The sequence below is a fragment of the Tachysurus fulvidraco genome, chromosome 17, assembly GCF_022655615.1.
Source record: "Tachysurus fulvidraco isolate hzauxx_2018 chromosome 17, HZAU_PFXX_2.0, whole genome shotgun sequence".
In the NCBI taxonomy this organism is placed as follows: Eukaryota; Metazoa; Chordata; class Actinopteri; order Siluriformes; family Bagridae; genus Tachysurus; species Tachysurus fulvidraco.
This window is the reverse complement of record NC_062534.1, coordinates 22472995-22488403: the sequence shown is the minus strand read 5'-3', so window position 1 is coordinate 22488403 and position 15409 is coordinate 22472995. Positions and strand designations below refer to the sequence as shown.

The window sequence follows — 15409 nt, the reverse complement described above, 5'->3', positions numbered from 1 at the left end:
CATTTATAACGTACAGATGTCATGACATCTCTAACACGATCGGTCACGAACGTAATCCCTACACGATATAGACTCGAATATCCTAACGTAGAGACAAAGTGAAGTCTTATAATAGAAAATCTTTTTTTTTAATCGCACAACCAATCACAGTCTTCAAAAGAATGCGTCATACCTAGTAACGGGTTTTAGCCCCGCCTCCTCAGAGTCGCTCTGTTTGTTCTTACATCGCGCTTAAGATAAGATTCCGAGTTAGACATTTTTAAGCTACTGTAATCTAGGAGCTTTGTGAGATCATTCTAAGAACATTTATGAATACAGGTCCTGGTCTTTAACACTTTCAGACCTGTAGGACTTTTCACTTTGCGTCTAAATTTCACACGTTGTCATGAACCAATCAGAAGAGAACGAACTACAGTGGCAGATTTAACACACCCCCTCCCCCTCCCCTTCTGAATAAGACACTCCGATCATCGTGTGTCCGTCAACCGTGATATCCGATGAAACTTGATGTTTATCTAAACACAATGGTCTAATTATGTTTTAAAACATGAACCGATAGACAATATATCGAAATAACCATATTACAAAACGTCAGTAATATAAATTATTATATATAATTATTTCATGTAAAATTGAGGTTTCAGATGACATCTAATAAAATCAGCTTCAATCCTAATCTGAAAAAAAAAACAAAAACAAATCATAATCTGTTCACTTGTGTTTCTGATCTCATTAATGTGATCGAGATCTGCAGCTTGACATCGCTCTGAGGTTTATGTTTATTTACTCGTCTAACGAACAAGCTTTTAGTTTTACTTCCTGTTCACTGTAAACAGGTATTTGTTGATCTTTTATAAAAATACTTCTGTAAAACCTGCACACGCACGCACACACACACACACGCACACACACACACACTCACACGCACGCACGCACACACACACACACGCACACACACTCACACTCTCACACACACACGCACACACACACACACACACACACACACATACACTCACACGCACGCACGCACACACACACACACACACACACACACACACACACACACACACACACACACACACACACACACACACACGGGTGGAAAAGATTGTTGGTGTGGCGGAAAGATAAAAGAAGCCCTGCTCGGTTATGACAGCAGTCACATTAAAATAAAAATAATGTTGAAAGCACCCATATACTCTGCCTGCCCCCAGAGGCCTGATTTCCCCCCAACACACACACACACACACACACACACACAAACTTAGCCCAGCCTGGAAAAAAGCTCCTGACATTGGCCTAATCAGATCTTTTTTAAATAAAGCACAAACATGATAATAATAACAACAATAATAATAATAATAATAAATAATAATAATAAATATGTTGTTGTTGTTTATGTTGTCAACATTTAAATAAATTACACACTAATATTTTTATTATTACTGTTATTATTATAATAATAAAGAAATGCCTCTATATTCCTTGTTTTTGCTAAAGTGTCGCTAGGTGGTTGCTATGCTAACCCATTTGGTTGCTAGGGTCGTTCCTACTTCATTGCGCCATCCAGTTTAGCTTGTAAAGGGTAAAAAGCCAGAGCAAAAGCAACACAACATTTTCAGTGTATTCCGAAGAGGAGGAAAAATACAGGTTGGAGTGTCGCTACACGGCAACCGGAATTCCACACCTTCCCCGAAAGCACACCCGACGCTATTCCCGTGTAGGACCTACGTTCTGTTCTAATTGTTCAAAATTGTGAGATGTGAAAAAAGAAGATGTTTGCGGCGAGGAGTGGAACGCTTCCTTAGAAACTAGCAAACAATTAGTTACATAAACACACACTAACCCCGCATCAGCGATCAAATAAACCAGAAAGAATGGCGTTGTGTATTTCTGGAACGTCGTCTGGAATCTGTAAAACAAGCAACCCTGGGGTTAAACATCTCAATAGCGTAGATCTAATCAGCATGTTTCTCATTCATCTCTTCATCAGTCATAGTCTTTCACACCAATCCGCTGGTTGTTTCCGAGGTTCTGGTGTCACTCCTCGTTCTCAGGATCTTTTCTCAATCAGTTTGAAACTTCTGAAGCAAAAAGTTGTCCGACTCGACGTTCCAGCATTCCTTCTGCAGGATGAGGAAAGCAGGTACAGTGAGCTGGATGTTTATCATGAACAGATGTGTCGCTGCCTGTAACTCGAGCTCCATGAACTGGACAGGAAGCTCTCTGTGGTTTAGCTGTTGCATGTTTTACACTGTGGTTTGTGGTTTGGACTTATTAAAAGAGTCAGAGTCGTTTCAGCTTTGACTCAATCTGGGTTCATGAGACTCTCTACAAACTCTATGTAATTTTTCACGCATTCATTTTCTATTTCCATTGCTGCATCTGGCAACCCTACCCAAGCTGGGGTGCATACTGCATTTAGGTTACTTTGTACTAAGTGCTTGCATGATTGCACATCCTTTCTTACATGATGTATGTGAGCGTTAGTGAGTATAAGGGTGCAGAGAGAGGTGAAGCTCCTGCATGTCTCTCATTCTCCCACATCCACAGGGAAGTCATCACCATGAGACTGCTGGTGCAGCCTGGCCCGCACACAGACAAACATACAGACTGTCAGACAGACAGTTAGGCAGTCAGACAGTAAATGTCAAGGAGTCAGACAGCCAGTGTCAGACAGACAGTCAGTGTCAGACATTCAGTCAGTCAGTGTCAGTCAGACATTCAGTCAGTGTCGGACAGTCGGTGTCATTCTGTCAGGGTCGGACAGTCTGTGTCATTCTGTCAGGGTCGGACAGCCCGTGTCAGTCTGTGTCAGTCAGTCTTTGTCAGTATTTGTCAGTCAGACCATGTCAGTCTTTGTCAGACAGTCAGTGTCAGTCTTTGTCAGACAGTCAGTGTCAGTCTTTGTCAGACAGTCAGTGTCAGTCTTTGTCAGACAGTCAGTGTCAGTCTTTGTCAGACAGTCAGTGTCAGTCTTTGTCAGACAGTCAGTGTCAGTCTTTGTCAGACAGTCAGTGTCAGTCTTTGTCAGACAGTCAGTGTCAGTCTTTGTCAGACAGTCAGTGTCAGTCTTTGTCAGACAGTCAGTGTCAGTCTTTGTCAGACAGTCTGTGTCAGACAGACAGTGTCAGTCTGTGTCAGACAGACAGTGTCAGTCAGTGTCAGACAGACAGTGTCAGTCAGTGTCAGACAGTCAGTGTCAGTCAGTGTCAGTCTGTGTCAGACAGTCAGTCAGTGTCAGTCTGTGTCAGACAGTCAGTCAGTGTCAGTCTGTGTCAGACAGTCAGTCAGTGTCAGTCTGTCAGACAGTCAGTGTCAGTCTTTGTCAGACAGTCTGTGTCAGACAGACAGTGTCAGTCTGTGTCAGACAGACAGTGTCAGTCAGTGTCAGACAGACAGTGTCAGTCAGTGTCAGACAGACAGTGTCAGTCAGTGTCAGACAGTCAGTGTCAGTCAGTGTCAGTCTGTGTCAGACAGTCAGTCAGTGTCAGTCTGTGTCAGACAGTCAGTCAGTGTCAGTCTGTCAGACAGTCAGTGTCAGTGTTTGTCAGACAGTCAGTGTCAGTCTGTGTCAGACAGTCTGTGTCAGACAGACAGTGTCAGTCAGTGTCAGACAGACAGTGTCAGTCAGTGTCAGACAGTCAGTGTCAGTCAGTGTCAGTCTGTGTCAGACAGTCAGTCAGTGTCAGTCTGTGTCAGACAGTCAGTCAGTGTCAGTCTGTGTCAGACAGTCAGTCAGTGTCAGTCTGTGTCAGACAGTCAGTCAGTGTCAGTCTGTGTCAGACAGTCAGTCAGTGTCAGTCTGTGTCAGACAGTCAGTCAGTGTCAGTCTGTGTCAGACAGTCAGTCAGTGTCAGTCTGTGTCAGACAGTCAGTCAGTGTCAGTCTGTGTCAGACAGTCAGTCAGTGTCAGTCTGTGTCAGACAGTCAGTCAGTGTCAGTCTGTCAGACAGTCAGTGTCAGTGTTTGTCAGACAGTCAGTGTCAGTCTGTGTCTGTCTGTGTCAGACAGTCAGTGTCAGTCTGTGTCTGTCTGTGTCTATCAGTCAGTCAGAATCAGTCAGTGTCAGTCTGTGTCAGACAGTCAGAGTCAGTCTGTGTCAGACAGTCAGAGTCAGTCTGTGTCAGACAGTCAGAGTCAGTCTGTGTCAGACAGTCAGAGTCAGTCTGTGTCAGACAGTCAGAGTCAGTCTGTGTCAGACAGTCAGAGTCAGTCTGTGTCAGACAGTCAGAGTCAGTCTGTGTCAGACAGTCAGAGTCAGTCTGTCAGACAGTCAGAGTCAGTCTGTGTCAGACAGTCAGAGTCAGTCTGTGTCAGACAGTCAGAGTCAGTCAGTATCAGTCTGTGTCAGACAGTCAGACAGTCAGTCAGTGTCAGACAGTCAGTCAGTGTCAGACAGTCAGTCAGTCAGTCAGTGTCAGACAGTCAGTCGGTGTCAGTCTGTCAGACAGTCAGAGTCAGTCAGTATCAGTCTGTGTCAGACAGTCAGTCAGTATCAGTCTGTGTCAGTGTCAGTCAGTGTCAGTCAGTCAGTCAGTGTCAGACAGTCAGTCAGTCAGTCAGTGTCAGACTGTCATACAGTCAGTCAGTCAGTCAGTCAGTGTCAGACAGTCAGTCAGTCAGTCAGTGTCAGTCTGTGTCAGACAGACAGACAGTCAGTGTCAGTCTGTGTCAGACAGACAGACAGTCAGTGTCAGACAGTCAGTCAGTGTCAGACAGACAGTCAGTATCAGTCTGTGTCAGACAGTCGGTATCAGTCTGTGTCAGTGTCAGACAGTCTGTCAGTCAGTCAGTGTCAGACAGTCTGTCAGTCAGTCAGGTACTGTGTCTCAGCGAGTCAGTCAGTGTCAGACAGTCAGTGTCGGTCTGTCAGGCAGGCATTTCTGAACCCAAACAACACACAGAGGAAACCACAGAAAGCATAGTGAGAGCAGGATCAGGGATGCAGACAGACCTCCTTCCCCAGGGAAACATGACTACTCTACTCTCTCACACCACACAGCTCCACAGCTCTGACTTATTCATGACTCTCTGCTGAATTTCTCACCGTTACCCATCTGTTCTTCCAGGGTTTTTTTTTACCCTCAGCTGGGATCAGCCAGTTTCCCTGGATGTGTTTTAATTATGTTAAAGCTTTAATGATGTCTTTATAACATCGTTAATAATCTATTAAGCACTTCAAGATTGTAATCTGAACTCCCAATGACATCCAAACTCTCTCCATAAACAGAAAGAGTGCTCGAAATAAGATTTATAATATAACAAGGATAATGGATCTAAATCTTTTGGGGCAGTTCTGCTTTTAAACCTTAACTTAACTACAAACTATTTTAGAAAGGACATTTTTATATCTACCTTATTTCCTGTCCAGTGTCACCCAAATAAGGATGAGGTTCCCTTCTGTCTCCATCCCCTCAGGCTTGTTCATTAGGGATAAATGTTCAATTCAATTTTTTTTGAGTAGCGTGTTTAACAGTGGACATCGTCTCAATGCAGCTTTACAGAACATAATAAATATAGTATAAATGTTTAAGATCAATATTAAACTTGTATTTAAACATGTTTGTATTTATCCTTAATGAACAAGCCTGAGGTGACTGTAGTGAGGAAACACTTCCTTAGCTGGAAGAGGAAGAAACCTTGAGAGGAACCAGACTCAAAAGTGAACCCCATCCTCATTTGGGTGGCACCGGAGCAGGGGCGAAGATTACTCTTTTTATAAAAAGTAAATTCGTCCCCCTCACTTTTTAGTGGAGAGTTGTGTTCACCAAATGTTGAGGTTTTAATGGAGCAATGCATATAAATGCAGAGTGATTTAAAATTCAAAGAGACAAGAAAGTTTAAGATAGTCTTATACACGACGTTCACGGCAATCGGTCACTCACTTGTCACGTCATCATCACGTGCCCCCAGTACTGTAGCTAGTGTCGCACCCAGGACCGCTCCAGCATTCGGTTACGATGAGCTCAAAGCGTCAAAAAAACGCTTCACTCCTTTTTTTTTTTTATAAAAATGTCATGCAGTGTAAGTTGGCATATGGTATCCGAATTGTGTCGCACAATGTACAACTATCAAATTTTGGGGTTAAATAAGGTACAAAGATGTCCTTTTAAGGGTACTGTCCTAGTGGCAAGCTGTTCTATTTCTGCCTTTCTTTCTGTTTTATAATCATATATAATCATAATGCATATAAAGCATGATATAAAAATTAATAAATAAATCCTGTCATTTACACAAGGGTTAACTGGGGAAAAAAAAAAAAAGAGAACACTAGATATTTCACACACACACACCCCCCTTTTTAAATGATGGCTACGCCCCCTGCACTGAAGGGTGTGATTATAAACTGTTATAAACAGCAGAGAGTGTTGTTATGAATAATGTCCTTCCTACAGTCAGATACAGTCTGATAGTGTATTGATTAGGAAGTTGTCCTCAAAGACCACATGGAGCTGCCATCTTCTCTTTTATTGTCTAAAAGTGTTGAGTGAAGAGGAAGTAGCATAGCTGCTGTTATTATTACTACATAATAATAATAATTTTAAACTTAAAGACAATTCAGGTGACCGTTTGGGGTAACAACGTGGAAGAATAAAAAGTCCTAGTGGTGAGTGAGAATAAAGCAGAGAAAAGGCAAGCAGCCTCTTCTTTCTCTTTATCATCATCATCGTCAATTAAAGGTGAGGTCTCCGTTGTTTGAAAGCCAATGTTGACATGTGAAATCATCAAAACAAATACACCCCTAACCCAAATGAGTCCCACCCCTTTTTTGATAGCTCCGCCCCCACACCTACGCCAGACGAGTATAACCCAGACAATTATTATGGCGGAACCTGTTGGGGCAGCTGACCAAGGGGAGATTTTTATCAATAAATGAACACAATGAGTAACACTATGGTAATACAAATGTGTTTTTGTAGTAATGTAAGGTTTATCTCCGTTTTACGCGGAAGACGTTCAGTTCTCTCCAGCGCTGGAAAGCTGATCCTATATTAACACGTCCTACTTCTTACCTTATCGTACGTCTTTCTTCTCTTTCTTTCTTTGTTTTTATCCTCCATGACAATGTTAAAACTGCTTTCTGCTAATGTCACACATGCGCACTGAACACTCTCTCCGTCCATATTGATAAGACACGCCCCTTTCTGCTCATTGGCTACACATTAGTTTTGTTTTTGTTTTGTTTGGCGGCCCGACGCGGTTTTCTCAAACAACGGAGACCCCACCTTTAAATATGTAAAAAATTTGGCTAATCAGTTTCTTTAACATTTATTTCCAGATCTTTCTTTCTTTCTTTCTTTCTTATCGGTATTTCTAACATTTCTGTGTGTTTGTGGAGCTCCAGGATCAGTCAGAGGTACACAGTAAAAAGCTTATGATGGATCAGCTCTGTGAAATCTCTACTGAAGTACGTTAATATAATTTGTCGCTCCTGCAGGTGACGGCGAAAGCATTTCCGTGGACTTTGTCCCATTCCTGAGGTTCTTAACTCACAGAGAATGTGTAGAGCAAATGTCAGTAGAGTTTTCTCATGCACTCGCGTAACGTGCTGACCTCCGTTTCCTTATAGAAGCATGCAGCTGTGTCCCTTTCCTAAATCTGCACAGCTTCCTTTTAGCACTCTAAGCATCATCAGATACTGTGGGGGTGGGGTGGGGGGAGGCTTTGTAGAGGAAAAAGGCACGTTGAGAACTCAAACTGTTTGTTTGTAAAGGAACTGATTACATACAAACTTTAGTTTCCAAACATGCTGCATATATTTATTTATCTAACTACCCCTCCCCGATCTTTCTCCCTCTTTCATTTCACTGTGCTGTAATGTGGATGTGATAAAAATCTTCCCCTCTCTCTCTCTCTCTCTCTCTCTCTCTCTCTCTCTCTCTCTCTCTCTCTCTCTTCCTCTCTCTCTCTCTCTCTCTCTCTCTCTCTCTCCCTCTCCCTCTGTGTGTGTCTCTCTCTCACTCTTCCTCTCTTTATCTCTTCCTCCCTTCCTCTCTCTATCTCTTCCTCTCTCTCTTTCTCTCTCCCTCCCTCTGTGTGTGTCTCTCTCTCACTCTTCCTCTCTCTATCTCTTCCTCTCTATTTCTTCCTCTCTTCCTCTCTCTATCTCTTCCTCTCTCTCGGTCTTTCTCTCTCTGTCTCTGTCTCTCTCTCCCTCTCTCTCTCGGTCTTTCTCTCTCTCTCTGTCTTTCCCTCTCTCTCTCTTCTCTCTCTCTCTCTCTCTCTGTATCTCTCTGTCTCTCTCTCTCTCTCTCTCTCTCTCTCCCTCTCTCTCTCCTGGTCTCTCTCTCTCTCTCTATGTTCATGGATCCTTTATGATCATCATAACAGATGAGGAACCAGAGAGCATGAGAGTGTGGGAAAAGAGAGTGAGTGAGCAGGTGATAAAGGCGAGACAGAACAGAGTTGGCTAAGAGGTGTAATATAATGTCACTTCTGTTCTCTTTAATCTGTGCCCATCTCAGTGCCAGGCGTGCTTTCTGTCAAACAACGTTAACCTTCCTCTGATCTCATTTCTATCAACCCTCCTTAATAATCCCTCCTGGTGTTTATTTGCCAGGCCGGAGCGCCGTCACTCAGGATTAGCCGTCGGCGCTGCTCTGAGAGCCGCCGGGCCTTTCTCTTTCCCCTGTCTGTGGCTGTCTCCACACGGCTCCGACTTTTTGTGGACATCGATTGTTTATCCAGAAAAAAAGCTGAGATTCGTAGCTTCACCGCCGGCGCGGAGCGGTGCGTCTCACCACGCAGACATACGGCTTAAATTCAGCGTGCATGAGGTCTTTAAGCTAATCTCCTGCACACAATCAGAGTGGCGCACAGTGTGTGGGACAGCTGGTGTGTGGGACACTCTCTCTTTCTCTCTCTCTCTCTCTCTCTCTCTCTCTCTCTCTCTCTCTCTCTCTCTCTCTCTCTCTCTCTCTCTCTATAGGACCAGGTGTTGTGGAGCTTCAACAAAGCATGTTTTAATCAGAGCGCTCGAATCATAAAATGTTCTTCATACCACAGCAAATTCTCCGCTCCGATTGGTCAGACGGTTGCCACGGCTATTGTCCACAATCGAACACGTTTTTGAGCGTATAGTACACAGTTATTAAAGGGAGAAAAATTAAAAATGTAAAGAATGTAATCAATATTTTGAATTTATCGTTTCAGTTCTGTAAAGCTGCTTTGTGACGATCTCTGTTGACAAACGTGCTATACAAAACCAAAAAAAACTAATTTAAATGTTGTTCCGGCTACAAGGAAAATCGCAGGATTATAGTAATGCGTACGTTTTCTTTCGCTACGGTAACGACGGCTACTAAAACAGGTCTTAAAATAGTCTATTACGATTCATCAACAGAAAGCATGCAGTAATATTATCATTGGAGATCTGGTGAAGTTTTCTCTGAGAAGATGAGAAGGGAAGAATTTTTTTGGGGTTTTTTTTGTTTGTTTTCTAGTTTCTTTGTAACGTGACGAGAGTCTGGTGATGAAACCGCTTTACAGCTGCTATAACGTGAGTGACGACAGAAACTCGCTTGTTTTCCTCCGGATAAAAATGACTGAATAACTTCACTGATTTCCCACAACAGTTCAGCTGCCAAAGGGTTTGTTCCTTGTTTCAATTCATCAACATTAAAAACTCATTTTTGTACTTGTATGTTGTTGGATCTCCGTGAGAAATGAAACTAATTAGTGTATTAAACACACTTACATTTACATACTCAATTACATTTACATACTCAATTACATTTACATACTCAATTAAAGCAAAACCTCTCTGGACGACGTTCAGACGACGGCGTCAAACTTCTCTGCAGATTTTTATAGATTGTTGGAAAATGATTTGTTTTTAACTCTAAACTTTTTTTTACTTGTATTGGACTTACATCAAAGATGACACTTTATATTATCTTTCTCTATATATCTCAGTATCTATATATATGTACTATACTTATATCGTGTATCTATATATATGTATATATCTATTTCTAATCTAGTGTACTCTATATATATGGACTATATATAGTTTTATGATATATTTTTAGAAATCTATATATGTATATCTAGGCTATATATATCTATATTATATTGTATATAGGTATATCTATCATTTTTATATATTATTTTTCTATATTTTATAAATATCTATATATATGTATATATATGTATATATATATTGTTATATATATTTTATAAATATATATATTTGTCTATATATTATATCTGTTTGTAGTATCTATTGTCATATATATTTTTATATATGTATGTATTTATCTATATTTTATATATCTATGTATATATAAATATTTATATATATATATCTATATATGTTTGTATATATATCTTTTTATATATATATATGTATATATATCTCTTTATATCATATGTATGTATTTATATATATTTTTTATATATGTACTCTCTCTCTCTTTTTCTCACTCTCTCTCTCTGTCTCTCTCACTCTTTTTTCTCTGTCTCTCTCTCTCTTTTTTCTCTCTCTCTCTGTCTCTCTCTCTCTCTTTTTCTCTCTCTGTCTGTCTTTCTCTCTCTTTTTTTCCCCTCTCTGTCTCTATCTATCTCTGGTAATATTAATACTTATTTATTGCCTGTAAGGAGCTTTGGAGCTGGAGGGGAGGATGGAGAAAGAGAGAAGGAGAGAAAAACAGAGCCATGGAGGGAGGGAGTTAGAGGGGGGAGAGGGCAGGAGGAGGAGTGAGAGGGGAGGGAGTTAGAGTGGGAGCGCAAATAGGGGAGTGAGAGAGAGAGAGAGAGATTGGAGGGAGGTGGAGAGAGATGGGGGGGGATAGATAGATGGAGGAGGAGGAGGCAGCTGTGAGGGGAAACTCTGGTTGGCACAGAGAATGGAAGTCTCTGTGAGTTTACTACTTTTACTGCTCACTCGCTATTGTTTAAAATGAGTCGAGTCGCCAATCAAAACAACCCTTTCTTCTGGTTTTAATCCTAAAAAAATCAAGCATTAAATCCTTTCTTTCCTTTTGCAAAGTTGTTTCGATCCGCTTCCCCCCCCCCCCCACACACACACCTTAAACAAGACAAACGAGAGAGGAAAATGCTGAACTGAAGCATTTTTTATTATTTATTTATTTATTTATTTAAATTTTTTTTATTTTAGCGATTGTAACATAGCTCGAACGCTTACTTAAGTAACATTACTGGTAACCGTATGAGACATCAGTAACCAGCTACATAAGAAGCTTGTAAATTAGAGGAGGAACGTAAATAAATAAATAAATAAATAAATAAATAAATAAATAGTGTTAGACGTTTACGAATGTGCATATATACACTACTGTGCAAAAGAAAGTGACACATTACGTACCACTTTTCAGACACAAAAAAAAAAGTGATGTCTCCAGAAGAACCGAAGCAGATCCATATTAAGTTAAAACAACCTCAGAGGATTAACATGGTGACATTATTTTTCCTCACTGAAGCGAAACCGTAAGTGAATCCGCTACTAAAGCTGTCACGCTCAGGATTTATCCAATCGGGCATTAAGCCAGGGTTTTAACGTACAGCGTCAAACGTCAAAGATTACGAAAGAACCCGGGTCCTGTGTAAACCTCACACAGGATTCTGGTTAACCTGAGTGCTCTAGGACCCAGGGGAACCTCTTTCAAGTGCAGAAAGCTCTTAAATTTCATTTAACATATAAAACATCTGACTTTGTCTAAGGACCGATGTCTGATTTATAATTCCAGCTTTGTCGATACATCAGGATTTAAAGTAAACAGAATATTAATATAGTTAGAAGAAGTCTGATATCTAACATCTAATGCTGTGTGAACAAGATACATGGATCTCCTCACGCGTCCTTTCTTCTTCCTGTCTTCCGTTCCTCCAGGAACTCGTCTCCGGGACACACCCCTCCGATCCACGAGATCGGCGTCGGTTCCGGTCCGAGCCTGGGGATCCGAGAGTCTCGGCTGATCTGAAGGACACGGAGAAGTAGAACCGTCTTTACTGTTTATACGAAATCATATAATATTAGAGCTATTAGAACAATCTTAGAGCTATCAACACTACACGCTAACAAAATGAAATATTTCTCCCAACACTCGATGCCCATATCGTTTTTTTTATGCGTCTTGTTAGATTTTCTGCTTAATGTCTGATGAACTTTTGGAGTTATTTGAGATAATAAAATATGAACGAAACACTTTATGGCCTGTCGTTGTTATTAAATGAAAACGTCTTGGCTTCATGTCGCATCTTCGGTCATGTCTGCCCTTATTTACGCTGCTGTTTAACCGCTTTGACTTTTAAAATCAGTAAATTATCATTTTTATGCATTTATCCGTTAAATAAAGTGTGATAAATCGTCTTCAGGAGCACGATCTCAAGTGTCTCTTCCGCGTTTTGCTGTTTATCGAGTAAGACTGTTTTTTAAGCATAAAACTAGCAAAGTATTTTTCATTCATTCATTCATTTTCTACCGTTTATCTGAACTTCTCGGGTCACGGGGAGCCTGTGCCTATCTCAGGCGTCATCGGGCATCGAGGCAGGATACACCCTGGACGGAGTGCCAACCCATCACAGGGCACACACACACACACACACACACACTCTCATTCACTCACACACTCACACACTACGGACAATTTTCCAGAGATGCCAATCAACCTACCATGCATGTCTTTGGACCGGGGGAGGAAACCGGAGTACCCGGAGGAAACCCCCGAGGCACGGGGAGAACATGCAAACTCCACACACACAAGGCGGAGGCGGAAATCAACCCCCCGACCCTGGAGGTGTGAGGGCGAACGTGCTAACCACTAAACCACCGTGGCCCCCCCCCCCCCCCCCTTCAAGCAAAGTTTTTTATTTTATTTATTAATTTACTTTCGGATCTCTGGAAAAATTGTCCATAGTGTGTGTGAGTGTGTGTGAGTAAATTTGCTACAAAATACTTACTACAAAATTTGAAACCTGTTTATTTCCAAATTAAAATAAAGAATCACAGATTTTCAGAAGATATTTTGATCCCACTGAATAAAACGACTGCTTTTCCTAGACAGCATTAAATATCGATCGTCATCAGGTAATAATTATGAATCTATTTGCACACTGTGGAGATTTGTGTTGATATTTGCTGCTTAGTTGTCGTACCGTGCTGCTGTAGCTGTACATGTTATACAGGTCGTGTATAAAGCTAACGCTAGTCTGTTTTTTTTCTCCTCCTGTGGTTGGAGTCTCTTCATGTTGGACAGATACACACTCACCTGCGTGTCCTGTGTCCTCCCCCCTGCACATCAGCTATTAGTGTAGTGATTTATTAAGCTGAGGAATGTGTTTGAGTGAGTTCATCTGACCTTGTAACGGTTCAGAGCTGCTAGTTCACGATCAAAGCTGCGCAGTAGGGGGGCTTTGTATAGACCTCTAGCTAACAAGGGGTAGGAGAGAGAGACACACAGAGAGACAGACTGAGAGAGATATACAGAGAGAGAGAGACACAGAGAGAGACAGATGGAGCGAGAGAGACCGAGACAGACGTAGCGAGAGAGACCGAGACAGACGTAGCGAGAGAGACCGAGACAGACGTAGCGAGAGAGACCGAGACAGACGTAGCGAGAGAGACCGAGACAGACGTAGCGAGAGAGACCGAGACAGACGTAGCGAGAGAGACCGAGACAGACGTAGCGAGAGAGACCGAGACAGACGTAGCGAGAGAGACCGAGACAGACGTAGCGAGAGAGACAGAGACAGACGTAGCGAGAGAGACAGAGACAGACGTAGCGAGAGAGACAGAGACAGATGTAGTGAGAGAGACAGACGTAGCGAGAGAGACAGAGACAGATGTAGCGAGCGAGAGAGACAGAGACAGACGGAACGAGAGAGACAGAGAGACAGAGACAGACGGAGCGAGAGACAGGCAGAGAGAGTGACAGAGTGAGAGAAAGAGAGACAGACAGACAGATGGAGAGAGAGACAGAGAGAGAGAGACAGAGAGAGAGAGAGAGACAGACGGAGAGAGAGAGAGTGACAGACGGCGAGAGAGAGAGAGAGACAGACGGAGAGAGAGAGTGACAGACGGCGAGAGAGAGAGAGAGACTTCCTCTGTTCTTTAACTCACTCCAGGTTGCAGTGCACCACTTTTCCTATTAGTGAAAAGAGGGATAGAATGAGCGAGGTGTTGTTGTTGTTGCCGTCGTCCCATTAAAGAGGTATTCAAAGCGTCCGGATGTTCGTCCCACAGCCACGAAGGAGTGTTGAAAGAAGCGTCGTGTACTTTTCAATGAAACTGACGTCGTTCCAGAGCCGTTCTAATGATAGTGTGTCACACGTGGAAACGGCTGACGTGCAAGTCGGGACTCGATCGTCCCTCTACGGAACAAGGACAAAACAAAAAGAGTTGCGACACACACGTGGTGTGTGTACAAAGTTCTAGTGTTTTGTGTTCTACGCTCTGAATCTGAAGGTGAAACATTAGCTCACTGTTATTCTGAGCTCCTCTTCCTCATAGTCCCCAGTTCTGCTCAGTGGTTGATGTCTGACCCAGATCTCTACTGTAACAGCACATTGTTAATGTTTGTTTATTTGTGTTTGTGTGTGTGTGTGTGTGTGTGTGTGTGTGTGTGTGTGTGATATTGCTTTAGGCAACTTTTTCAGGTTTTTTCAGGATCACTCGTTTGCTAAAGAAACAGCAATTTTTTAATCAGTCGAAATTTCTATATTAACAAAAAGCTTTTACAAAAATTACTCACTCAAAGATAAACAAAATGTCACGCTTGACTATGTATCAGTTAAGACATTAGTGTGAATGACACAAACTGCTCTGGAATACACAGAGAGAGAGAGAGAGAGAGAGACAGAGAGAGAGACAGAGAAAGATTTTATTATTATTATTATTTATAAATGACATGAAAACTGAACTGCTGATCATCAGCTGATTCATCCCCAGGTCAGGATCTTGTAACATGAGTAACTCACAGCTCGTAACCTTGGGGGTAAACATGGGTAAAAATGGGACTTCTATACAACGTCCACACAGACAGGCTGCTGCTCAGGTTCATGTTCTGTCTCTTATCAGCTCTCTCTGATGGCAGGTTTACCTCTGAACTCAATTCTGCATGACTTGTTATCAACCTGCCTGAGTTCTCTGTACCAGCTGAGAGAGAGAGACAGAGAGAGAGAGAGAGAGAGAGAGAGAGAGAGAGAGAGAGGGGGGAAGAGAAAGAAAAGACCTGAAGAGAAAGAAGGTGAGAGAGAGCTGAAGAGAGAGAGAGAAACAAGCTGAAGAGAAAGAAAAGAGCTGAAGAGAAAGGTGAGAGTGAGAGAGAGAGAGAGAGAGAGAGAGAGAAGCTGAAGAGAAAGAAAAGAGCTGAAGAAAACAAGAAAAAGAAGGAGAGAGAGAGAGAGAGAGAAACAAGCTGAAGAGAAAGAAAAGAGGTGAAGAGAA

The 15409-nt window shown here is 42.1% G+C and overlaps 1 protein-coding gene and 1 long non-coding RNA gene across 2 annotated transcripts in view; one reads left to right on the top strand and one right to left on the bottom strand.

Annotated features, from left to right (window-relative positions):
• Positions 1-12174, top strand: part of si:ch211-266k8.4 — a 57018-nt gene extending 44844 nt beyond the window's left edge. The window contains exon 16 of the mRNA XM_027135895.2: positions 11855-12174. Coding sequence (XP_026991696.2) covers positions 11855-11945 — 91 coding nt within the window. The 3' untranslated portion in view covers positions 11946-12174. The remainder of the gene's footprint in view (positions 1-11854) is intronic.
• LOC113636040 lies at positions 11074-15167 on the bottom strand. The gene is made up of 2 exons (XR_003438950.2): positions 14084-15167; positions 11074-11941 (listed from the first exon to the last, which is right to left on the bottom strand). It is a non-coding gene; the product is annotated as an uncharacterized LOC113636040 (long non-coding RNA).
• Between the last annotated feature and the right edge of the window lie 242 nt (positions 15168-15409).